Source organism: Tachypleus tridentatus, chromosome 9, assembly GCF_004210375.1.
Source record: "Tachypleus tridentatus isolate NWPU-2018 chromosome 9, ASM421037v1, whole genome shotgun sequence".
NCBI classification, from domain to species: Eukaryota; Metazoa; Arthropoda; class Merostomata; order Xiphosura; family Limulidae; genus Tachypleus; species Tachypleus tridentatus.
The window spans coordinates 154,367,292-154,395,196 of record NC_134833.1 but is presented as its reverse complement, the minus strand read 5'-3'; the positions used below and the strand labels follow the sequence as shown (position 1 = coordinate 154,395,196).

Below are 27,905 nucleotides of genomic sequence, written 5' to 3'. Positions count from 1 at the left end.
GTGATGAGACAGCCGACCTCCAGCTAAGTTCTGGGCACGTGATAAGACTTCTCCAACTACTCGGATTAGTTTGGAGTTCAACAGCTGGTTTATGATGTCACACGAGACAAACAATAGGTGTTATTCAACGTATACTCTGGAAACATGGTTATTTCCTAGTAAGCGTTAGGTCTTGCTGGTTCCAGCACCACAAGTGTTGTAACGTATATTACTAGATACAAACTCCGGAAAAGTAAGAAGTGGTATGTGTAGATTTTGATCATATTATTTCAAAAAACAGTTTGTAGTATAGAGTATTATTATTGTATAGAGTATTAATGTTATCGGTGTTGTTTGTTTTTTTCAAATTCCTATTTGAATACTAGTTATTAAGCCTATACTGTAATTTGTACGAAATATTTAATGTTTTTTATTTTTAAGCTTGTGATAATGATATACAAAAACGTATATTTTCTCAACTTGATACGACACGTAGTGAGCATAATTTTAGTGGTAAGGAGATTGCTGTCGAACGAAAAAAAAATTCTAGTTATCAAATATGGTCGTAGTAGACTTTTGTGGAGGGTATAAAAATGGTGGAAACCTCGAAAGTTAAATATATTTAATACAGGTTATCACGAAAAATGCTTTTCTCAAAACTTATATTAACGAAACATAAAAACTCCATTATGAAAGAAAAAAACACTTAGCTCATATGACTTTAGTCGTGAGTGTTGTTTGTATACGCATATAAAGATGTTTCATAATATTGTGTAAAATGATGCATTTTAAGGACAAGAAACGCGGTTCGTGCTTTGCGCAACAGTGACATCTACCAAGCAAAAATATATCTAATTATCATTATTTTACACGCTTCCGTACGTAACAGTTTTGCAAAGTGCTAAGTTTGGCTATCACTACATAATGTTGGCCTGTGGCAAAACCTCATAAGTATATGCATAGAATGTACTGAATTAATACAAATTATTTGTAGTTTGCCATACGTATACAGACAGAGTTTCAACGCTGAAAAAAATGACGAAACGTTAAAAGCTATAGTCTGAAATTAGTTTTATGAAAATAATCTGCAGGTAATATAATTAATCATAAATTGTAAGTCTATTATTATGATTACACACTAGATGGAGTACCATCCTCTGGACGGAAGTTTGTTGTTGTTGTTTTTTTTTTAATTTGGCGCAAAGCTACTCAAGGGCTATCCGCGCTAGCCGTCCCTAACTTAGCAGGCAAGACAGCTAGTCATCACCATCCACCGCCAACTTTTGAACTACTCTTTTACCAACGAATAGTGGGATTGATCGTCACATTATAACGCCCCCACGGCTGAAAAGGCGAGCATGTTTGTTGCGACCCTCAGATTACAAGTCTTAACCCACCTGGCCATGCTGGGCCGGCCGGAAGTCATGTAAATTCATGATTAGTAAAAGGTTATCTAAAACAGAAAGTTGCTTCTCTTATATTGTAATTGTAAAAAACTCATAAAATTTATAAAACACAATGTGTGAAACCATAAATTTGCGTAGACCCAATTAACTTTATAACAAATTTGGTGAAAATCCATCAACAGGAGGGGAAGTACGGTAAAAAAAAAAGGCCCAAAAAAACCACAAAACGCAAAGATGAATATTTGTGTGTTTTCCCTCAGACCTAATGAACCTCCATACCAATTTTGGTAAAGATCCATCCACATCCTGTGAAGTGGTCACATGGGCCTTCAACAAATAGAACAATTTATTACGTTTATATAAATAATTATTGATACTTTATGATGATATTATCTTGATTTTGTTTTTGTTGTTGTTAAGCGCAGAGCTATACATTGGACATTCTGTGCTGTGCCTACAACGAATATCGAAACCCGGTTTTTAACGGTATGAGATCTCAGACTTACCACTAAAGTCACTGGAGCGGGTTATTGTTTTATAAAATACTTTTTAAAAGATCTTATGGATATCGTGTACAGTAAATAACAAGTTAAAATATCTATTTTCTGATTTTAGATTTCTAGTAAGAACATAACAGCATCTCGACCTGCATTTTGTTCGCACGCCACCTGTGTGTTGCATTCCCAGCCTATTTTTAAATAACTACTGTTTGGATACCTAATACTGTAAAATAATAACTTTAACAACTGTTATGTGCATCCATACGAATATAATAGTGATGTCTGTTGTATATCCATTTAAATATTTCGCAGGGTGTGGGTGGATCTTCACTAAAATTAGCATGATTAGGTCCATGCGGGGGTACATGGTACATACAAATTTTTAGTTTTCTATTTTGTGGATTTTATGGGTGTTGTTTACAATTACACATAAGGAAAGCAACTTTTTAAGTCTTAAAACGACCTTTCATTAATCATGAATTTACATAACTTCCGTCCAGGGAGCGGGTACTCCACTTCGGCTGGTATAACAATAAACCAGGCCTTGTGCAACGGTGGGCCTAATATCAGTAGCGATTCTAACCCTTTGGAAACTGCAAGTAGGCAACTTCTGGGAATCGCAAAAAACAAAGTAAAAAACAATTGGGATATTTCCGTTAAGCAACAAATATATAATAATACACTTATTAAAAGGTCGTTTGTGCTCACAAACTAGCAATCTTTCTTTAATGAAGCCCGCTGTGCGTGTATTGATTGCCCTTAACAACTAATCAGTGCCCACGTACTTACTAAGGTCTCGATGTTGCAAGTTCATAACGTCAGCCCATTACTTTAGATAAATTTGATTGAAAACGGTTATAAAACTGAAACAGGCGAAAGTGAATGTTCTGATGAAAATAAAACATTCCTGTAGAATTTCAGCTGTTCGAAGCAGTTACCATGTCTGTTAATGTCTAGTGCCGCTACTGTAGCCGTCTGTGGTTTTTAATCTGAATTTTTTAGAACTTTCTATTGTTCAGTTGGGAGGAAGTTTAACATAATGTCTGATGGGTGGGGATCTCGTATCTGGACGGCCTGATATGGCCGTGTGGTTTGGGTGCTTGACTTGCAATGTGAGGAGTGCGGGTTCGAATCCCCGTCCCACCAAACATACTCGCCCTTTCAGCTATGAGGGAATTATATGGTACGGTCAACCCAACTATTCGTTGGTGAAAGAGTAGCCCAACACTTGACGCTGGATGGTGATAACTAATTGCCTTCCCTCCAGTTTTACACTATTTTACGTGTAACTGAAGTACATAGTTGTTTACTGAAAAGTTTTGTTTTACAATTATCGTAAATATTAGGTTTGGGACGCTTTAAGCATTCAATAAGTTGGTAAAAGCGATCTGGTGTAAGTCTTTGTCGTAAAAACAGACTCTGATGTAAATTATATATAATAGAGCTAGTTGGTGATCTCTTACGTAATTAGTTTTGTTTTGGATAGTGGAATCAGTTTGATTAACAGTCAGGTACACAGTGAAGTTATTAGAAGTCTTATAGCCTCTTGAACAGTCAATAAAGAGTCCGGAATTGGAGAAACAATACACAGAGGAATGGTGTTCCTCATATGGTGTGTCAAGGTCGTCACGAGAACGAGGCTGAGTTTTGACAACATCTTTTCAGATTCTCGTTCTTCATTCCACTCACTACAGCCATTACTCATCCAGTCCACAGCCATTACTTAAGTCATCCGGTGGTTAAATATAGAGATCCACACACAAATATAACTTATCAAACCTCTCCATTTAAAGGTAAGGTTCAATAATCAACTTGCATCTTTTAAGAGGAAACCGAATGAGATGATTTCAGTCTTGTTGGCTATAATAAAATCATTTTAGGCCTATGTTATAGTTGAGAGCCAGCTCTGTACTTTACACCTGACTGAATATGAACAAATATATTCCATATAACTTCGAGCTTTCCCTTCTCGTTCCCTCGGTGGACTCAGCAGACAGCCCAATGTGGCTTTGTTATAAACACACACCCTTCTCATTATATTCTGATGTTTATGTTTCAGAAAATATTTACAATGGCTAGGAATTAAAACAGGATAAAATATAAATATAGGAAAAAGTTACTGCTTATTTATAAAAGAGTAAGGGGGTAGATATAGTAAATCTGGATAATTATAAAGTATTTGATAAGATACCATATAGAAGGCTTGTAACAAATATATATACAAATGTAGGAGAGAGCGATAAGTTACCTAACTGGATAGAAGAGTGGCTGGATGTAAAAAGCAGAGGGTTGTTATATATGGAGTTTAGTCACAGTGAATTAATTTCACGAGTGGGATATCTCAGAGCTCAGTCTTAAGACTTTTGCTACTTTTGATATACAAAAGATGAAGGAATAATCAATATATTTACTGATGACATTAAAATATTTGATGTGCTGGCTATAAAGAGGCTACCGCTGCTTTGTTAAAGTATTTAGATCCGTTAGTAAGTTGGCTTAATAAATAACACATGGGTTTTAATTATAATTAATACAATATAATGCATGTGAATTATCATAATTTGAATTACAAGTGTAATCTTGATGGGAATAACCTTAATACTGTCAAATGTTTGCTGAAAATACAGATACACCAATTATACATCTTTACCCTCATCTATATAAGCAATTATCTTTTCAAATAATACTAAAAGATTTGCAAAGCAAGATTTTCCCTTAGTAAAACCATACTGACTATCCAGTAAATTTCTAAACTGTGTTAAACGACTTTGCAAAGCATCTTTTGACATAATTTCTAAAATTTTTCCCATAACTAACTTAACACTAATAGGCCTATGATTGCTAGGTAATAATACAGTATGGCTGTTAATTACTGGTTTAATGATCTGTTATTACAACACTTCCATAAAGTTAACTTAAAGTTTAAAAAAATACTTTGAGTAACTTAATATAGCAAAGTAATTTAAAGACATAGAGATAGGTATTTAAACATCTTCACCTGCTTTGTCAAAAACTCCGTCCTGGTTTGTTTACTCATTCAAAATAAACGTGATCAATATGACCGCCCAATCGTGTCCTCATGCTATGTGTTGCATAAAAATTGTGAGTTAGGCCTGATTCCGGTATCAGACAAACATCATGACTACATAGCAAAAAAAAAAAAAATGGATAGACTTGAGTATGGTATCAGAACGCCAGTTTGATTGTTTAGCCTAAAAACTGCATGGTTAGGCCATAATCTGGTGTTTGAAAAGTTAAATATTTTGTACAAGTAGCTAACAAACCAGTTATTCAGATCAGTACACGAACTGATAATCATTGTCTTTTTTTTTTCTTTCAAGTTTAAGAAAAAAAATACTGTTTAAAATATTTCAACACGGTTAAGCTCAAGCAGCACATGTGCAAATTAGAGCAATGAAAGCTGTAAGAATCGAAAAGAAAGATCTGCCAGTGTGGTTGAATTTCATTCCAGGTTTTCATTACAGCCATTGCATAAGTCATCCGGTGGTTAGATGTAGAGATCCATACCTAATATATATCCACACCAATAAGATATAATGACATACTAACAAATTCAAGAACTGTGTTAACAGTCATATAAGTAAATGCATGAAGTTAATGTAAAGCTAGAAGGAAAGTATGGTCAACAAAACCTAATTACAAATTTACATACTCAGGAAAAGCTCGATCAACAAGCAGCAATAACAAATTGGCAAATAAAGGAGTTTACTCAACAGAAGAATTGACAATAATGATGGATTAAATCAGTGAGCAGATTTATCAACAAGATCAAAGACTTAAGTTTTTAAAAACTGTCGTGCAATAATGAGTTAGAAGAACCCTTAGAACAATAGGTCCATAGGTGAAGTAAAGATAGAGAAAAACTACAGCAGACAGAAGCCTTACTTCGGTTTCGTTATAGAATAGGTAGACAGATGTGTGATCAGGCAGAATAGTTGAATAGGAAAGTTAAGTACATTCGGGGAGTACCAACCTTAAAGTATTTCAACGTTGTCCAGTCAATTCATTTGACCGACAAAAGGAAGAACAGCCCTTTTTAACATTCCTGGATTCAGCCCCTTTTGCACAACCTTTCCATCCATCCAATCAGGGTAGAATTCAGGAGTGAAAGCAGCTTTAGGAGTTTGATGGATCAGTTCTTTGGGAAGCACATTTCACTCAATTCCAGTTGTTGGCTATAGTAATGAACAATCAAAATAACTACGACCCAGCTTGTAATTAACCTGAAAGGAACAACTTTAGAAGTTTTGGGCCACTTGCAAGTTCTTGTTTAGCAACATAAAATATTTCTGATTAGAGAATAGAGTAAACGTTTGGGCTATACACCAAGAAGAGGCATATCAAACCAAGTTCAGGACAAGAAGAGACAACATTGAGAGTCACAACAACAGTTGGTACAGGAACTAAAGAATCTTGACCATTATGCATACCCAGTTGTGAAACTAAATTTATTACAAGTGTTGTTATGAGACCAATTCATTTATGTTCTTAAGAATGACAAATTAAAAATTCACAAGCTCAACTTCTGAGTGTTAAAAACTACAACTAACAACTCAGAAAGATTAGTAGTGAAAACATAAAACGTTTTACAAAAAGACAAGGTATAAACCAGGAACCATGGATGAAGCGTGTAATATTTATAAACAAAATAAGAAAACTGACAGTATAGGTGAAGAAACTTATGGAAAAGATTGGTTTTAGTCAACTAGAAATAAAGAAACACAATAAATCGTGTTAAACAGGAAAAACCAGAAACACAACTAAAATACTGAGTGATATAACTGTGGGAAAGGTCATTACAAGAACGAGTGTTGCTTCGTGAAGAAGACAGATGTTCTAGAGAGGTGGCAGCAACCATTTAGGTCTGATATTTTAAGTCTCAGGTCAGCCAGTGGCTAAACCTCGCCAACAAAGAGTAGACAAGACGACACTTATGTGCATAGCAGCAGAAATACAGTGATTGTAGATACAATGGTACATTGCTATAATTAGAACTCTTGGGTTAGAAGTATTGTTCAGACTGAGAAGAAAAATTGAGTGAAGATACTGGACATTTGTGACCATAGAATGGTCCTTGAGAGGTTAATGTAAAAATTCAAAAAATGTGTGGTTATGCAGAAAATAAATTCTCTTATGACTCCATTGTCTTATTAAAAATGAATGCAAACTTAACTTTGAAGAGTTGGCACGAAAGATTTATGGGAAAACTGCTAATAAAGCTGTTAAAGTAAGAACAACCTATTTAGTGAGTTACGGATAGAGCCATCTTTCCTGAGTCTGAGATAGTAACTTATCGTAACACAGCTGGTTCTGAATTCAAGGAATCTACTGATATGTAGAAACTTCTCGAAGCAAGATTTCCAGGTGGAATGTTGGTTGAACAAACTATGGTGACTCCTAACAAACACTGCTTTTGTATAGTTGATGGAAATTTTTCAAATGCTCAGAAATCGAAATGTGAATAAGGAAGTGGACAGTGTGAAACGGTAGAAAATATGTATCCTACAACAAAAATAATTGACGTCAGCTAAAAGAATAGAATTATCCAGATATCTCCTGATGCAGCAACAGGACTTGTATGAACAAAGCTGTGTGTATCTGTCATTGATGGAGCAGCAAGAAATGAAATAGTTTCTGCAGATATTTTCTCCAAAGTACCAAATGATTTTGGCAGCATCTACATTACAGAACCTTAAATTTATCTGTTAATAAACACAAAAAGTACCTCCTTTGAGAAAAAGAAATAAGTTGAAAATTGTCTACGACATGAATCATCAAGGAATATCGGGAAGTCACAAAGTCCATGGTCTTCAACTATTTGTAGTGGTCAGAAAATGTATCAACCCAATTTTATACCAATTGCCATGATCATAATGGGATTATAGTGAAGTGTTCATATCCTCTTCCAAGGACTGATAACACTTTGGAAGCTTTGGTTGGCATCAAATGGGTTTATATCAAGTGAAAATAGCAAATGAAAATAGGTAAAAAAACAATTTTCCTTTGAAAGATTGTAATAGTTCTACGTGGCGCCTTCTGGTATCTGAAATTAAACAACTTTTGAACAACCCGTGGTCCTTACACTGAATGGTTTACATTGAAAAACCACCTTTTAAGATGAAGTAAAACTGCAAGAAATTTCCATTGATTACACAAAGTTAACTTCAAATTACACACAAAGAAATGTCAGTTATTTCAGAAGGAGGCAAAATGCCTTGAACTCGTTGGCGAGAATGGTGGGCAAACAGACTTTGAAAAGATAGCTGTAACTGACAATTGGCCGTGACCTAACAACGTGAGTCAACCAAGAAGTTTCCTTAGCCTATTTACTTACTACCAAAAGTATGTTCTAGAATTTGTAAATACAGCCAAACCGCTTTTCAATCTAACAAATAATGGATAATTATTCCATTGATATAAAGCTTCTCAACAGTTTAAAAAGGCCCTGCCCTCAATGACCGTCTTAACATTCTCAGAGCCAGTCCAACCATTCATAGTGGTTGGTCAGTGTCATTAACACAGACTGTCTGCCAAAAATAATGCAAGCATTGTGAGAAAAAAACGAATAAATCATAAGTGTCAACAAACTGCTATTTCCAGAAAGAGTAACCTGATAGATTGTTCAAAGAAGGATGAAAAGGTCAAGCTATGATACCCATTATAATACACGTCACCAGAAAGTTTAGCATAGGAGAAGATATCTTACACAAACCCCAAGACCAAATCATACTAACGTAACACGTTATAGCTACAGTCTGGTATACTGTGAAACAAGGGTCTCCAAACTACGACTCGCAGGCCGGATGTGATTTATCCGGCCCGCCAACAGTTCATTAAAGTAATAGTATATTTTTTCTAATATTATAAAACCAAAAAGTAAAACGTAATTGAGCAGAAGCCAATCTAGTTTCAATGCGGCCCACCAGTAGTTCATTAAAGTAATTAATTATACAGTGATATCATTATCATTTTCGTTTTTAATAATGTAAAAAAAAAAAAGGTAAATGAACAAAAGCCAATCTATTTGTGATTCATTTTTCTACTTGCTGAAAAACGTCATATTACGTAGTATTGCGTCGATCCCAGAGCCCTCAAGCAACGCGTTTCTTCCCATGCCTGCCCCTTATACCTCAGTGTGTGTCGTGGATGCTGCTGTTTACTTTATGTTCCAGTTCATCACTATTCCTAGTTATTACGTCAAGACAAGGAAAATATAGAAAAGTTGACTCTGAATGTCATGTTTTTAAAGGAGTGTGGAGTACTTCTTATTGAAACACGTAACAAAGCGTTATGTTTAATATGCAACAAGACTTTAGCAGTGCTAAAAGAATACAACATTTGTAAATATTACCAAACCAAGCACATAATCAACTATCATCAAACTATTCTCAGTTCACTGGAAAAGGTACGTTCAGACAAATTCTAAACCTTGAAACGTAACTTATCGTCACAACAGTTTGTATTTAACAGGAAGAAAGCCGAGAATGAAGCTGCAACAAGAGCAAGTTTCCAAGTGGCACTTCTGTTAGCCAAGCGAGAAAAACCACCTGGTAATGAGGAGCTAATTAACTTATGTATGATTAATACAGCCACAGAAATGTACCCATAAAAAGTAGACTTGTTTAAGATTATTAGCGTTTCGGTGAATACAGTTGCTTGTAGAGTCGAGGACATTGGAAGCAATATTGTGTCTCAGGTGAAATACAAGGTCAAACAGTTCGAGTGTTTTTCCATTGCGCTTTAGTCAATAGATGTGTCCTACACTTTACAGTTGTTTTTGTTTATTTACATAGTCAATTTTGAAGCAACTGAAGAATTAGTTTCTATGCACAATGTGCATGGACCAACCATAGATGAGGACATTTTCAATGAGGTAGAAAAATCACTGACTCAGTACAACCTAGAATGGAAACGGCTGAAGTGCGTTACAACAGATGGTGGTAAAAATATGTGTGGTGCAGGAAAGGTTTAGTTGACGAAAGTTATTAAAAGTGTAGGTTGTTCCAAGCTTATGGTTCTTCACTGCATTATTCATCAGCAGGCACTGTTTGGAAAATATCTGGATCTGTCATGAGTCATGGAACCTGTAGTTTCAACAGTGAACTTCATTCACTCTCATGGACTCAACTATCATCAATTCTGTGAATTTTTGGCAGAAATAGAAACCATATATCTCGACTTTCCCTGCCACACTTTAGTTCAGTGGCTTAGCTATGGGAAGGTTATGTCGCGATATTTTTAGCTTAGAACTAAGACTGAAATTTTATTAAATGAAAAGAACCGTCCACAATCGTTACTTACAAACAGTAAATGGGTTTGGAAATTAGCTTTTTCTGTGGACTTGATCATGTACTTGATTAATTCAGTCTTAGATTACAAACGAAACCGTGCTTATCTGCGATGTGTACACCGAAGTAAAAGCATTTTGGCAAAAACAATTTGTTTTTAGTATCAATTAATGGAGAATTGCTTCACACACTTTCCATGTTGTGAAAAGAAGCAGGATCCCTATTCTCACGCAGGTTTGCACGAGATATCCTTTCTGACCTAAACCACAGTTCAAGGAGTGTTTTTCTGATCTTGATGTGAGTGCAACAGAAATATTGATCTTCCAAAACCCATTTGATTGTGTTATTGATGAACTGCTAGTTGAAGTTTAGGCCCGGCATGGCCAGGTAGTTAAAGCACCAGATTCGTAATCCAATGGTCGCGGGCTCGAATCCCCGTCGCACCACATATACTCGCCCTTTCAGTCGTGAGGGCGTTATAATGTAACGGTCAATCCCACTATTCGTTGATAAATTTTGCTTGTTTGTTTTGAATTTCGCACAAAGCTTCTCGAGGGCTATCTGTGCTAGCCGTCCCTAATTTAGCAGTGTAAGACTATAGGGAAGGCAGCTAGTCATCGCCACCCACCGCCAACTCTTGGGCTACTCTTTTACCAAGGAATAGTGGAATTGATCGTCACATTATAACGCCCCCACGGCTGAAAGGGCGAGCATGTTTGGCGCGACGGGGATGCGAACCCGCGACCCTCAGATTACGAGTCGCACGCCTTAACACGCTTGGCCATGCCGGGCCATTCGTTGGTAAAAGAGTAGCCCAAGAGTTGGCGGTGGGTGGTGATGACTAGCTGCCTTCCCTCTAGTCTTACACTGTATAATCAGGTACGGCTAGCGCAGGTAGCACTCGTGTAGCTTTGCATGAAATTCAAAAACAAAATAAACAAACAGCTTGATTGTGTAACCGAAAAACTACGTAGTTAGGCCTGAATCCGCTATTGTTTGAAATGTTTAATATTTTGTACAAATGGTAAATAAACCAATTATTCAAATCAGTACAAGGACTTCTTCGTTTTTCTAACTGGACTTCCTTAATAATACATATATGTTTATATAAGGAAGTAGGCTAGAGAAAATTACACAGTAAATGAGTTGGTTTGTTACTGTTAATTATTTGCTTTAGTCAGTTAGGTGCAGTGAATATTTGTGTATCGTGCAGTTTGTGTATCGTCGACAAAATGGAGATACGACGGAATTAGCAAACAAGTGAAACTATTTGTTTAGCGTTTATTATTGGGTGTTGCAATCGGATTCGTGTGTGTCTATCTTTTCACACGCATAAAACTAATAAACCGACATACACACAAATTTAACATAAGATGGGAAGTCAGTATGAAACATGCCTTCCCAGATTCTGGATCATTTTGAAGCTTTATATATATTTGGGAGAGAGGGCATTTTCACGGTTTTTGGGTTAATAACTCTGTAAAGTGTGATAAAATATGTATCTCAGTTGATGTTACCTAAGGTTGAGATTCCTTATCATTCTAAATAAAATTATACGGATCGTTGATAATTTTGAACCTAAAAAGGATTTTTTTGAATAGGTTAAATATGACATTATCTAATATAAACGCCCTTGCCTCGAAAATGGACGGCGGGACAATAGTATGTAATATCTCTGATTGTGTTTGTTACAGATGTAAGTTTATCTGTGTGCGGTAGTTACGTCTATCGCGGGATTTGAAGTTAATGAAATGTTTACTGTTGTTACGTAGACAGGACTTTCCGTTACTTAATTAGCGAGTAATTAAATAATAACATTAATTGTTGTCATTATATTATTAAAGAATCCGAACGAGCTCACACGCTCAGAGACCATTAAAAAGACTGATTTAAAATATGTCTGAACTATACCTATGATCTTGACATGTTTAAAATATTCACCTTTGAGGTATATTTAAATTTGTAAACATAAATAAATTTGTACAAGTATAAGCTATAACATTTTATTTCCTTCTAAAATACAGGGAACAAAGCTTCCAAACGTTTCTTGTTAAATTCCTAGACAAGGAATACTGTTCTAAGAACTTCCAACGCCGAAGATTTCTTCCCAGGCTGCCACAGATAACTTAAACCATGAGCAACGTTGGTGACAATCCAAGAACAAGTTGGACATATATTTTTATTTTTATAATAACAATAACATGGGAGTCATCAGTTGCCACACTAGGAAATAAATTAGTTCTAGTATTAAACGAAAAGCAAAATATGAAGTCTGTGATTAGCAACCGGAATCTTCAACTATCCGTAACGGAACGTGCAGAATTTAAACCACATGATTCTGTTTTACAGTCATACCAAAACAATATAGCAAAACGAAAAATTAGGAACATTAGCCAACATCTTATTAACATGCTTAACATGTTAGGAAATTCAACGCTTCAGCCGATTAACGAAAACAGTACCTCTACAAGTGGACATTTTAGTAATTCTAATTTGGAGAGCCCTGATATTTTAAATATTAATATAAACAACACTTCATTCACGAATAAAGTGAAGGAATCGAGTGAAGAAATCCCTCTCTCAGATACATCAACCAGGGATGTGGACATCGTATTGATTCCTGACAAGAGAATTCCCAAGCAAGATGGTGGAAGTAAGTAGCTATCACTGTAATAACATAGTTTTAAGATAAGTAAAACTTGTGAGTGAGGAAAATTTCGCTACCTAATACCTTAAAACGTCATACATTTATTACACCTTACACACTTGGTCGCTCTTTCAGCTGTAGAGACGTTGTGATGTAATGGTCAATCTCACTATTCGTTGGTAAAAGAGTAGCCCAAGAGTTGGCGGTGGGTAGTGACGACTAGCAGCCTTCTCTCTAGTCTTACACTATATAATTAGGTACGGCTAGCGCAGACAGGCTTTGCGCGAAATTCAAACTGTTATACTTTGCTGTCGTTTCTTGCATTATTGATTCATTGTTTTGTATTAACATGTCGTTATGCATTGTTTACTTGCAATCTCATATTAACATGATGACATGTATTTATGATTAGCTGTTTTGTGTTAACGTTGATATGTATTGTTGTTCATTTGTTTTGTATTAACATGTTAGCACCCATTAACTTATTTCTTCAACGACGTTTATGTAGGCTTCGTTCACGCAAGGTGTAGGCCTAAGTTTACTAATGTTTTAACATAAACTTTGAAATTATTGTAAGCTTAATACACTAATAATAATATCTAAGAGAAATTTACTTGATTGATAACAGACTTAACTTACTCATTAACTGCTGATCAATCTTCTCTACAACAAAATTCACTCGAATAAAATGCTTACTGAATAAAATAATACAAATAATGAAACTGTAATCAACAAGTGAAATATAATCGCAAACCAGGGCTTTGCTAGAGACAGAATATAATAAAATAAGCCATAATTATTCGGTTAAAACCTGAGAACAGAACATGTAATTAAAAAATTTGCAAGTTGTTTCTAGGAATAGTATTGTTTTATATTTCACTTATTTTCAATTAACGCTATTTATTTATTTAAATGAATGTTTTGGCCATTAATAAAGTTACTATGATTTTTGTTCTATTAAAAGTTGGTTACTTGGTAGTCGTGTTTGTTTTATAGCGAAGCCACACTTACCTTTGTCCCACTGGGGGCCTGGTTAATTATTTCAAATATTCACATAAAATCAAACAAGGCCTGTCTGCGTTAACCGCCGCTAAATTTGAATTCATAGAGCAACGGCAGGATAAACGGTTCCTAACGCTAGTTCTTGGAACACTTTAGTTGTTCACTGGGATTTAACAGTCACTGTTATACAGCACCCGTTGTTTCGGGTTTCAATGTTCGGATCTCGAGTTTAGGGACAACAGGATACAATCTCTCGTTCTTTGGATTCACAGCCTGGCACGCTAAATATAGGCCACACGTCTACATAGTAAAAGTAAATATTATATTGTTTTTCTGAGTAGGTTGTGAAGTTTGTAACGATTTGAATAATAACATCTACCTATCTATCTACTTTTAACAATGATTTTCTATTTTCAGATGCTGAAGGCTACTGGTTGTTTTCGTGGATGGTGAGCAATTACTGTATTCTTATTTAATCGGAAAAATAGTTGTCCTTAAGTTGAAACATCAGAGTTGTTTTTTTGTAGTTATTATTATTATTAATCAACTTACGCTAATAAACATATAAATAATTTAACTCCTATAAGCCTAGTATAACTCTGTATAAAGAATACCAGTTATCTGTATTTGGTTGTTTCTGTACAATAGTTGAAATGTTTCGAAAAGAACACGAGAATGAGATTTATGGATTTTTACCTCCTCATGTCCTTAGACAATATTCACTTTAATTAACTTACTTTTACGCTGGGTTCTAGTACTCATAACGACAAATTTAATAAGTTTTGTTTCACAATCTATGTACAAATTCATCGCTGTACGAATTTTTTTTTTTTTTTAGATTAATTAGACTAATCTTTTACAGTTGGTTAAAATATTAATTTTAATCTGAAAAACAACAAGTCTAAAAGTAAAGCTGGTATATACGAAAGTTAATAATGAATGGATGAACTTACAAATCTTGATTATTCTGAACAGAAAGATTTCTACACCATGAGTATCGTGACGCCCGTGGCAGCAGGTGTCGCTGGAGGCTTCCTGGTTCTTGGTTTAATACTGGTTTGCAGATATGTTTACCGATTCTGTCATTCACGTAAAAACAAATTAAGGAAAAAACCTCTAAAAGTATGTGTATTTCATTTCTCTAATCACGTAAGGCCTACCACCAAAATCTCTCTCTAACATCAGTTTGCTGATTGAATTAAATGCAACCTTTTTCTTTAAATCTCGCGATAAGCGGGAACTTTGTTTGTTTTTTACCCCATGCCCTCTCTGTTTGTATTTGTTTGTTTGTTTTGGAATTTCGCACAAAGCTACTCGAGGGCTATCTGTGCTAGCCGTCCCTACTTTAGCAGTGTAAGACTAGAGGGAAGGCAGGTAGTCATCACCACCCACCGCCAACTCTTGGGCTACTCTTTTACCAACGAAAAGTGGGATTGACCGTCGCATTATAACGCCCCCACGGCTGGGAGGGCGAGCATGTTTGGCGCGACTCGGGCGCGAACCCGCGACCCTCAGATTACCAAGCGCACGCCTTAACGCGCTATGCCATGCCGGGCCCCTCTGTTTGTAATCCTTCTTATTTTTATGAGTCCCAACGAAAAATGTCCACATCTATACATATATACAAACTACTTGTTTACACGTTTCTTAACATATTCTTCCCTTACGTCCCTCAAGACATAGGACGAATACATTTTTTGCTGAGGTAAACTTTTGTGATGTCATAAAATGTTTATCATTCGAGTGAAAGCCATTCAGGTATAGGGACAGGTAAAATAGCTCATCCCTTAGTGATAATATCCCTTTAATGTTTACCTTCTCACTGAACATTCTAATCACATTTTAATGTTCACAACTGAATGTTCATTTCAATATACTTGTTTTATTTATTGTCCATTTTAATATCTGTGACTCAGTTTTTCCACACACTATTTTTGACGTCTCACCTAATGCACATTTTAATATCCGCGACTGATTTAGTGCACACTCTTGTATTAACCACTAACATGCACATTGTTTTGTCCACGTCTCACCCATTGCACATTTTAATATCCGTGACTCATTTATTACATATTATAATGTACTCACCACACATGATACACATTCTAATATTCTTGATTCAGTCCATATTTTATTGGTTCACGTTATTATAATAACCCATTCATACGGCTTTTCGGTAATTTGTTTGGAAGAACCAACACAATCATGTAAATAAATAAATACGATTAACTGAGAAATATCGTTTTCAATTTTAAAAACAGCATTTTACCCTTAAACGTAAAAACAAATTATATCACACTTTATTTGAATATTGCCCTTCACGTAATTTTATTCATTCCAAACTAAGTGGCAATAATACAAATGTAAAGTGGTTTGAGATTTGTGTGTTTGTGTGCGCGTATAATCAATTTGTAGGTGGTGTTTTGTGCGATCTGAGAGGGTGAAGTGTTCAAAGACCTTTTTCCTTCCAGCTTAACGATACATCTATTTTCATTTAAGTTGTAGCTAATTAATATCAGGTAATTCATTAATCTAAGCCTACTTTCTTCTTCAAGGCCATGTCCATGAATATAAAACTTAGGTATTTAATGCTGTTTTTTTTTTTTTTTTTGCCATTTGGTGTGTAGCAGGACTGTACTCAACAAACAGTTCAGTTGGTAACTCGTCACTTGACTAAATTACTGGAGGCGTATTTTACATAAATACCCTTAAAGCACACTTTTGACATCTTAATCTAAGTTGTAATTCAAGGTCTCGCTATAGGTGACGTTTGTTTTAGTAAGTTAACCCTGCATGTTGTTCTTTTGTATCCTGAGTTTTTGGGCGAGAATACAAACCATTAGTTGCTTTTTTATATAAAGAATAATAGATGTGAAATGTTTCTTGGATATTGTGAAACAATGAGTAAGAGGAGTTTAATGTTAAGAGAGTTTTAATCTAAAGTAATGAAATCGAAAAAGGTGATCTTGTCTCGCCCCATTATGGGGTTATTTTGTAGGTAGCTTTGGTATACCTGAGTACGGTGTATTTTACGGTTGAGTATTTGTTTGATCAGTTGTTAAATTGCGTTTCTTTGGTTATTTTCATTTGTGGCTGTGTTTATTTGTTTAAATAGTTGTGTAAGAACTGCTACCACGTACGTAAGAGCTGGCTGTGTTGTGGTTGTCTGTAGAAGAGGTATTTTTGTTGTTGGTTGTTGTGTGTTAATTTCTGTGGTTTGTCTCTGTGTGTTGTGTCTTAGTTTGTACGGTTGGTTTCTATGTGCTATGTGTTAATATCTATAGGTTTTGGTGCCCTTTGTATGTTCTGATGAGTTCCACCACAGCCCACACAGTGTGCTGACAGTTTACAGACTGTCGCATCATGTTCGACACGACTCCAGTTAGCGTTTTAAATTCCTCTACCAGAAGTCTCCGATATCATATGGTAAGAAATACCATTCGATATTAGACTCTGGATATACTGTGTTTTGTGTGATATAATCATGTTGGTTTGTTTTGGTGTCCTGCTCGAGATTAAAATAATGTTGTTTAGTTTTAGCTCGTCTAGGGTCTGTTCCGTTTCTATGTTATAAGGTACTCCTTTTATTATAAATACGTTTCGCTCAGTTCCTGGCAAATGATTCAACATACGACCTGGATGGAAAAAAGGCTCATCAGGTTCCCTCGATTAGGACTCCACCTTTTGCTAATCGTTTAATGGCAGAATTTCTAATGTTGGGTTTATAGCGCAGGTTTCAGCTGCCAGGTGTGGTTCTTTACACACAGTGCCAGTAAAACATTTATTTCCTATAGTGTTAGTGTTTTGTATGGTATTTTGTTCTGTCTTATTTTCTATGTCATTATTTGAAGCTCTATGTAAATTAGATAATTCTGGTGTTTTTATTTTCCTTTCGCTTTTTTGATAATTTCTTTTTCTTTTTGCTACAAGGACTAAGGAGTTTAATTCAGGATTTAGTTCTATATTATCATTTAACGTGCTATTTTGGCCACCTTTGTTAGGCTTACACGACTTCTTCCCTAAAGAAGAATCCATTACCGAAGACATTAAAGTTATGTTATTACATCTTCATTGTTTCTTGCCTTTTTTTGCTATCGAAGGTTACTGTATAGCTCTGTCTTTTTTTTGTATGACAAAGATGTATCAGTTTGATGTTTGGTCAGGTGGGTGCCACTACTGCTACAACAGTCGGTTGGTTAGATGAATGACCATGCTCGCCCTCACACCGGTAAATGTTGTTTTTTAAGCCCACTTTCCATATGTCACGATTTTTTGTTTGAGAGAAGTTTGCTTAGACACGTCTTGTTTCTTTCGTGTCTCAAACACCAATCGAATGATGATTTTTCGGTTTGGATCAGTGCTTAGTCGTTGTCTTTCACGACCTGCGTGGATCAGCTTCTATATTTTCGGTGTGTTCTGAAGATAGCTTTACATTTAAATTTGTCGCTATGTTGTAAAGTAATCCAAGAAAATTGGGTTTATGTTCCTGCTAATTTATACAGTGAAATTAATACTGTTCTAATGGTGTTTATTATCGCTGTGATTCTTTTGGTTTAAAAGAAAATGCGGTGGACTCAGCAGATAGCCCGATGTGACTTTGTTAAATGAAAACTCACATACACGCTCTTAAAAGAAAATGTAAAGTTGAGTCCACTTAATAATAATAATAAAGTTATTTCTTCTCCTACAGCTACTTCGATTAATAACACTTATTGATAGAATCAAGTCTATAGTTCATGTTTCGCTTACCTTATACATTTCTGAATTTCTTTTCATCGCCAATATGTAACCATCAGTAATAAGCTAGCTGAAAACATTAGGCCTAATCACATCTGATAATTCGCTATTTTCTCTTCAGCTAATTAAATACACAGATAGTCAGTACTGTTTAGCGGAGCGAACAAACTAATAAAGGTAGGCTTAATATAGTGGTGGAATATAAAGTTTGGTTTTGATGTATAGTCCTTTACTCACCATTAATAATCTAAGATCCTTTAGGAGTTTGGATGGCATATAGTGTACCGTCATATTTAATTATTATTATTTAGCGAACTAACTTATTATTTATTTTCATCACTAAAACATAAACTTCATTTAAGAAACGATAATGGTTACTACTTCTAAGTTAGAGATTATACATCGAACTCGAACCATTCTTCACTTGTTGATTTTCTTGTGTATAGGACACTTCTTGTATCTCTATTTCTTTGTCGAAACACAAACTAAACTAATTGATTGTCTAACAGTAACAACTTAAATAACAAATTCGTGATGACGAGAAACACACGTGAAGTAAAGATGTATTCTCAAAACATTTCTTTTGTCAACCTGAAGATGACCTATGAAGGTCGAAACGTTGTTCTTTACTTTAGTTTAATTAAAGTTCTAATATTCATACCAGCCGTCTCGAGAATACAAATAACGACTTCGCTAACTCGGCAGTCAATCATCCATTATAGGAGGCTCCTGTCAACTTTAAAGTCAGGGATTTGATTCCCAATAGTGGACAGAGCACTGACAGTGATTGTGAGGTATGTCGCTAAAACAAACCAACAATAACAAACTCGTAAACTACTAAAATATAGTTTAGTCTAGAAAGTTCTAGTAAGTAGGTCACGTCTATCATGCTATGCCAAAACTCCCTCTGACCAACAAATGATATAAAATATTCCGTATTTATAATAAAGTTACTAAGATTATACTGCTGTCTCTAACTTAAAGCTACTAGAGCGCATTCTGCGCTAGCCGTTCCTAATTTTGAAGTGATAGACATGAGAGTTTGTTTGTTTGGGTTTCCTTATAGCATAGCTACATTGGGCTATCTGCTGTGTCCACCAAGGTGAATCGAGCCACTGATTTTAGCGTCGTAAATCCGTAAACTTACGCTGTCTCGGCGAGGAACAAACAGGAGGGTTTGTTTTGAATTTCGCGCAAAGCTACACTAGGGCTATCTGCGCTAGCCGTCCCTAATTTAGCAATGTGAGACTAGAGGGAAGGCATCTAGTCATCACCACCCACCGCCAACTCTTGGGCTACTCTTTTACCAACCAATAGTGGGGTTGCCTGTAACATTATAATGTTCTCACGGCTGAAAGGGCAAGTATATTTGGTGTGGCGAGGATTCAAACCCGTGACTCTCAGATTACGAGGCAAGTGCCTTAGCCACCTGGCCATGTCGGGCCCAGACAGGAGGGAAAGAAGCTATTCTACAGTACTCAATGCCAACCCTTTGGTTACGTATTATTATAAACTAGTGTCATTTGCATATTACTCTTATAATGCACCCACGCCTTCAAAATGCGGAGAACGTTTTTATATTTCTTCTATTTTACAGCAGTGGGGCGTGAATTACGGAACTTTTAGTAGGATCAAACCCTATCTCATTTTTTTTCTACGCTCCCAAAGTATCCTATTTCTCAACCGTAGAAAGTCGTCGACAACCATTTAAAAACATGCCTGGTTCCACGCCTTGCTTGCTGCAAGTTATTAGGGAATAAACAGTTTTAGTTTTAAAATAAATGGCACAAAAGGAGTTTTGGTTTTTGCATTAAAGAAGTGAGTGTGATATGCTGTTGTAAGTATTAATACGCAAGAACTAACTGTTTAGTTTTACATTTTGAATGTGTTTATAAAAGGATCTGTTGGTTTCTTATGTCTTTTGTATCATGTGTTACCAAGGCAACCCACAGTAGTCTCAATAGTCTCTGCTAACACGTTATCTCTCAAAAGCCTTGCTTTGTAATAGTTGAAAAATGCCTTTTTTTTCCAGTGAGCCCCCTGTTCATTTTTAGCATCATCTGCACGTTATTGCCACCCTAATAAAGAAAGACTAACGTTACTTCTCACACTCGTGTTTTTAAAACACACCAACCAATCATGTTTTAATTAGAACATTTCATCTGGTCGAATTAGTTGTGTCTATAAGATGAAAACTTTTGATTTCACTTGTCAATTTACTAGTTTCTGCTAAAAGAAATGATCACAAATTACGTTCTATGTCATGATACTGTCATAATAAGTGTAGCAACCTTTATATTATGACACTTTCGTTAATAAGTATAGTGCCCTTTATGTCATGACATTGTCATAAGTATATTGATTATCCTTTTTATCACGTGCCTTAGTATCTTTGTAATCTGCAATGAACATCATATTATTATTGTAGGATAAATATATATTTTAATTTAAATGTTAGTGACCTATACAATTAAAGTGTACCTTATTTAGGCTTGTATTCAATATTTCTGTAGATACAACCTGAAATCCTTTTTGCTTTGCAACTAACAACAGCTCGCTGCTTGGATTGCTTTAAAGATTTAACTGTTCATATCACTGTTATTTCCATACAAATTATATTTATAATTCAAATTATAATAAACCACATACATCTTCTTGCATTTATTATAATTAAAACCCACTTGCTATTTATCTGCTCAACTCACTAAATGATTTAAATAATTTCTTAAAGTAGCAGCATCTTCTTCACAGCCAGCAACACCCAAGACTTTAATATCATTAATTTTAAATAATCTATTGACCATTCCTTCATCTGTCATTGATGTAAATAAAAATATCAAAGGTCCTAAAACTGAGACCTGAGGTACCCACTTGTGATATTAGTCCAGTTTGATTGAACTCCATTTCTAATGACCCTCTGGTTTTTACTATTTAGCCACTCTTCCGTCCAGTTTGCTAACTTATCTCCACTCCTAAAGAGATAATTTTTACAAACCTTTTGTGTGGTACTTTGTCAAATGCTCTCTAAGAGTCCAGATACACCAAATCTACATCCCTACCCTCATCCACATAAGCAGTAACCTTTTCAAAGAATGTCAAGAGATTTGTAAGGCAAGATTTCCCCATATTAAAACCGTGTTGACTATTTAATAAAATTCTAAACTTTGTTAAATGACTTTCTAAAGTATCTTTTACCAGACTTTTCAAAACGTTTCCCACAACATGTAAGGCCAATAGGCCTATAATTACTGGGAAAAAGTTTTATCACCTCCCTTGAAAACAGGAGTTACGTTAACTAACTTCCAACCCTCTGGTACCTGCGCGCTATTCAGGGACTGAAAAAAATAGTGGTTCACATATCCAATCTTTAACCTTTTCCAAAATCCTTTGGAAAATATTAGCTGGCCCAGAAGCTTTATCGTTCTTTAAAGTTTAATCTTATTGCCTGGCCCAGAAGTCTTATCGTTCTTTAAACTTCTAATATTTTTCTTTACAAGCTCAGAATTAATGCAGTTATTTTGGTCAAATTTTTTGCAGAAATGCATATTGGTGTCTTTCATATTTTTATTATATCTTATGATTGTTCTTTAAATTCAATATGGCTAATGTGAATTAAAGTATTTTTAGAAAATATAAACATTTAATTGTTTATGTTTTGCTGAATTTCTCATAAAGCCACTCGAGGGTTATCTGCTCTAGTCATTCCTAATTTAGAAGTAAAACAATAAAAGGTAGCTACATACACCGCCAACTCTAAGAGAACAGTGAGATTGACCTTCACACTACAGTGCTTTCGTGACTGAAAGAATGAGCATGTTCGACAATGAATTCAAACCCACTACCATCAAATTGTGAGTCGAGTGCCCTAACTACCAGTTGATGCCAGGTCTATTAAAGTAGTTTGAAAAACTGGTTCGGCAACATTTAGAGTACTGTGTTCAGTCTTAGACCCCGTACCTTAGGAAAGAAATTGAACTGTTGGAAAGGGATCAGAGGAGTCTTACTAGAATGCTGTCTGGGATGGAGTTGTTGTTTGAATTGTTGGAAATGGTTCAGAGGAGGGTTATTAAAATGTTGTCTAGGTTAGAGTGGTTGTTTGAATCGTTTTCTCTTAAAAAATAACAAAGAAGCGTTGGAGGATCTGGTGGAAATGTCTAAAATTGTAAAGGGAATTTAAGGTGTTAACATATATTTTTTCAGACCTAATGGTGAGAACAGTAGAAGTGGGTAACACAAGTACAAATTTTGGCAGGGTAAAAGTAACCTTCTGCTAAAACATATTTTTAACAGAGTAGGTGGTCTTTGGAATAGTTTGCCTTCAGATATTATATAGGTAGTACATTTAAGTGAGTTTAAGAAAAACGTTATTAGTACATGAATGATAAATGCTGCTTATACGATTTTTTTACTTTATTTATTAATAATTTTAGTTTAGTTTAAAGGATGGACGGACCAAAAGGACCCATGTTGTTTTAAAATGTTATGTTAAATTGCAGATACCAATTGTAACACGTTGGCTGCCAAACATCAACCCCTTAGAGACCTTTTGGACTTATATCAATTGTTTGTAGGCAATGTAGGCACCTTTCAGGCTCTATTCCAATAAATGATACATGTGACAACTAGTTAAAAGTACAAACTAACGGTATTCTGAGCGTATTGTCAAGCTGTATGATCTAATAAATGTCCAACCAAGTGGAGTATGCTTTTCCTCCAAGCTACTGATTTCGAATGGAACCCTAGTTCTTAAGCTAAACTCAGTGATAGTCAAGTTGTTGCATATTATATTGTGTTAATACTCCCCCAATAAACAAACGTATCTAAGATATACAAACATTATTACTATCTGATTACCTACTCTTCACTACAGTAATCTTCATCTACACCTACCCAAACAGTTATAATCGAATACAAATGTCTTCCACAACGGGATTCTTCTTGTCGTCGAGTTCGACAATCACTCGCTACAAATTGGTCTATTTATTACAAGGATATTCTCTCATGAGCAGCTGTAGGTTAGGCTTACAAGCCACCAACTCGAAGGAGGTCGAAACGTTGTTCGCTCCTCTACGTAAAATATTTTCTCAATCCAAATGAGCCGATTTTACATATATATTCTTCTCTACAAGTGGGTTTTCTCGACATCACTGACAAAACGTATAATTCATTGAACAAATTCCACAGATTTCTTTCACGTTACTTCCTCTAACGTTTGGACATCTCGTTAACAATTCCTCCACGATGCTTATTAACATCTCCATGATGCTCAGTAAATCACCTTAACTCTTACTAGATTCTTTGTCATGATATACTGTATAACAGATACATTACCAAATAAAGTAGAAAAGGCATTTAGGCTTATATGAAGCTTAATGAGTGTTCTCCACAGATGCTAATGCTGAAATCTTAGTGTCGTTCTAGGCAGAACCAAACCCTTAACTACAGCACGTGTTTCTTGCCTTTTGAAGGAACCAGAATTATAAATATTGTTTCTAGGTTTTGATTGGTTATTTCTAACCAATAAGGCATTGCACGAGCTTTGAGAGATGCTGTTAATTCATATTTTCTTTCTCAAGTTTCTTAGAAGTTGGCCTTCTAAGTGTCCTTGTCTACATCCCTGACGTGACTAAAATTTAAGCCACTCGGCCTGTGCCCAGTATGTATTTCCTTTCATACACCTCGCTCTGTAGGGTAAAATTTAAGTTTTTATTTCATTATTACCATAACTCCAAACTCCTCCCATAACGTGGTATGAGATATTCATTAATAACTTAATAGTACACCCTAGGTTTCACAAATTTCGCGTCAACCTTTGATTTAATGACATCTACTTCCTGTTGGTAAAATAAATTGCTTGTTTTCTCAATATTGAAATCTACCTGTGTAGGCTTGAAATGTATTTTCTATAAGTACGTGTTCTGTTACCCTGAGTTTCTTCGTAGCTTTATATAACGAGGCAATTTGCTTATGGTATCACCATTCAAACTTTTTTCATTGATTCGTTTGGTTAACTAATACGTACAGTAGTTTTCAGTGACATTTTGTTCTCCATAATTAGTACCAATCGAATTCTACGCTAAACATTTGATAAGGGGCCCCGGCATGACCAGGTAGTTAGGGCACCCGACTCGTAATTTGGGTGTCGCAGGTTCGAATCTCCGTCGCACCAAACATGCTCGCCCTTTTAGCTGTTTTACCACTATTTGTTGGCAAAAGAGTTGCTCAAGAGTTGATGTTGGCATTGTCCTTCTCTATCCAAGACATGGTCATACTGTTATTTGTTCTTCTCATAGGCCCATCAGACTGGATAGAGTATGTGAGTTTTTCTTATAGCAAAGCCACATCAGGCTATCTGCTGAATCCATCGAGGGGGCAGAATAACTGGCATTGAAGAAGTAAAGATATATCTGCATCTCTATACTGGACTATTACAATTGTCTTAGTTTATATTGAGTCTATACGTCTCAGGACTGCTTGCATTTCATTGGTCTATTAGTAATTCCAAATATCTTTAGTTTGGATCAAAACGTAATAGATCAGAAACCCAACGTTTCTATTTTGCTGTCTTTCAATGATACATTTAATTAGTTTTTTTTCTGTTGTGTTCAGAGTGCATAAATAATCTTGGACATTTTATGGTGTAGGGCTTTCTTCTAAGATGTCACGTTCTGCCTTGAAAAGATTTACACTGCATCTTCGTCTTGTTTCCATCTGGTTCTTGATAATTCCCTGGGAAGGCTGTTAGATGTTTCAGAACCACTTATGGTATATACCAGTGATGCCACTCTATCCTTGAAACGTTCAGTAATGTCATAGTGTTTTCAGAGCTTTATCTTTTGTGCAAATATTCTGACATTATAACATAACATTTATTCAGGAACTCCGTAGTGGCAGTACCTTGCAGTATATCACTGAAAGGCCAGCTGTTAAAAAGGATTAAAGTCAGGCTCTCAGAAAGTGCTTTATGAATGCTTGCTTTCTCCTCCTTGAAAAATCACTCTCCTACAAGTTTTATTTTCCATATTCAAGTATCCACATATAAGTACAGGAGTACCATCTCCGCGAACGTATACAGTTCTATCTCTGTATCTTCATCATTTTTATTAACTATGTAATCCAGAAGTTGGTACTATTCACTGGCATAGTTATCCCCCCAAAAAAAAAACAAAACGAAACGTTTTGGAAAACTCCTTTTCATGTTTACAAACTCATCCATCAATTATTGCAATGAAAATAATTATATCTATTAATATATAAAAAACAGCTTGCTGTTTATATTGTGCATTTTTTATCTTCAAAACATCTGTGTGCTTTTAATGCTATTGCAACTTATAATTTCAGATAAGGGAGAATCTTTTTTGGTGATCTATTTGCATAATGATATCCACTTAAGGCAAGCCATCACCCCATTCACAGACTTATGAATTCTGACATCACAACTATAAGTCTTTCCCTTCATGATGTGATTAATGATGGATCTTCCATAAATATTAGCTTCACCAGACATATCCTCAAACCCCCTTTCTTGCATCGCATAACCAATGTTGTCCATGTAGGTAATTACTAAATACCAATCATTTTCATTTCGCCACTAGCATATTCGTCAGTACTTTTCTGATACAGTGTACTACACGTGAAGTCGCTAGACAATTTTCTTTTTTTAGGCTATCCTTTGTTTTCAGCGGTCTAGTGCTTACCTGAAAAAAAAAGGTAATACCATTTGTATTTTACCTGCTTCTATATCCTAAACCTATTTTACAAACATTATCAGTTTACGTTTAATCAGTATGAAGCCTCTTACCCAGTCGTACTTACCTTCACAATACAGAACACTGCATCGTTCTTAAAGCCTACATCTACTTTTGATAATCTGCTCATGGGATTGTTGTAAAGTGTTCTTTCGTTGGGCAGGTTATTTTGGAAACTCCATCCACATAATAATGAAAAGTTACTTATTTCCACCTTAACGTTTTCTTTCAATTTCTAGTTGTAACCCTTATCGCACAAACAGCGTTTCAAAAATGCTAAGACTAATGATATGTATGCGTAACTCACAAATAAACTTATTTATATAATTTCCTTGGTAATAGTATGGCTAACTAAATGAACTCGTTATGTCTCACTTCTAACAACGAACAATTTTTCTTACACTGAACTCACAAAGTCAGTGAACTCTCATTAACTGGTTACTCATATTCATAAATAATATACTCTTGTCTCTAAATATCAGACGAAGTTTCTCGATTATGACATCAAAATTGTTAGCAGCTCCATCTATCAAACGGTTAATTATAGCACTTAAAATAAAAACTTGCAAGAGGGTGAGCAGAAATTTTCTATCTATCCAACTGTACATGTTCACTTAGATGTAGTCCTTGCTGCTACACTATTTACTTGTACTTAAATATTAATTTACGAAAGTGAACTCATTTAAAGATGTATTGAGCAATTAGGCTACGTTATAAAATGATAACATTGGAGAATTCAAAACAACATCTGTTATTTATATTTTTCTTTGTTTGTTTCTACAGGGCCCTATCAAATCGCTTAGACCAGCTGATCGAATAAGGCTGTTAGCAGAGACCTCTGACGACGAATTTTAAAACCTGACTAGAATCAATATATTTATTTTTACTGGACATTAATTGAGAATATCACCATAATACAATCCATAAAATACGCTTCTTTGTTGTGTATATAGAAAACAACGAGGAGAGAGAGGTTCAATATCGATTTCTGATAAGCCTTTTTCTTGAAAAATAGTGAAAATATTAAAGATGTGACTTAGTGGAAGTTATTTCTAGACGAGCAACAGACGTAAAGTGTTATCCTGTTGCATTTACCTAGATTCTACTCGCTGTTAGAGACTCGGGTTGTTTCGCACTTTGGGGCACTGGTTTGGGTATGTTTTAGCCTAATTCTTTCTTCAAGAAACCGCTTTTGTTATTGATATTTTGATAATAATTACGGGATTCGTTCACTGGAAGTTTTTATGAGGTTACCGACAAAACAATATTTATTTCAAATATCGAGTATAATTTTTACCTGTTTCTGTTATAAAATTTTATATATATATAAATGTTTCTTTTATTACTTCATTTTAAAATAAAGTTTCAACAGCAAATTTAAAAATATATTTATTGTATCCAAATAAACTTAAAATCAAAAGTCTTTCTTTAGAAAACGTTTGTATTTTTCCAGTTAATAAAATAAATAGTTCGGTATATCAATAGTGTAGGGGAGACTGTTTTCGCCAAACATATTCAAGAAAACACGTTATTTCTGTCTACAAACCAGTGGCTGACGACGTGTTATACGAAGAAAT

General features: G+C 35.2%; 1 protein-coding gene and 1 long non-coding RNA gene across 2 annotated transcripts; one reads left to right on the top strand and one right to left on the bottom strand.

Annotated features, from left to right (window-relative positions):
* The first annotated feature begins 108 nt into the window (after positions 1-108).
* LOC143226701 (uncharacterized) lies at positions 109-27,806 on the top strand. Its single transcript, XM_076458036.1, has 5 exons — positions 109-242; positions 12,219-12,847; positions 14,261-14,292; positions 14,819-14,965; positions 27,112-27,806. The coding sequence occupies exons 2-5, from the start codon at positions 12,328-12,330 to the stop codon at positions 27,181-27,183; spliced, it is 771 nt and encodes a 256-aa protein (XP_076314151.1). The 5' UTR covers positions 109-242; positions 12,219-12,327; the 3' UTR covers positions 27,184-27,806.
* Positions 23,402-26,894, bottom strand: LOC143226702 (uncharacterized). The gene is made up of 2 exons (XR_013014714.1): positions 26,396-26,894; positions 23,402-26,277 (listed from the first exon to the last, which is right to left on the bottom strand). It is a non-coding gene; the product is annotated as an uncharacterized LOC143226702 (long non-coding RNA).
* Positions 27,807-27,905: the final 99 nt, after the last annotated feature.

Coding starts and splice junctions, on each gene's coding strand:
- LOC143226701 (XM_076458036.1), top strand. CDS start 12,328: ATGAGCAACGTTGGTGACAATCCAAGAACAAGTTGGACATATATTTTT. Junction 14,293..14,818: donor ACTGGTTGTTTTCGTGGATG/GTGAGCAATTAC, acceptor TATTCTGAACAG/AAAGATTTCTACACCATGAG. Junction 14,966..27,111: donor TAAGGAAAAAACCTCTAAAA/GTATGTGTATTT, acceptor TTGTTTCTACAG/GGCCCTATCAAATCGCTTAG.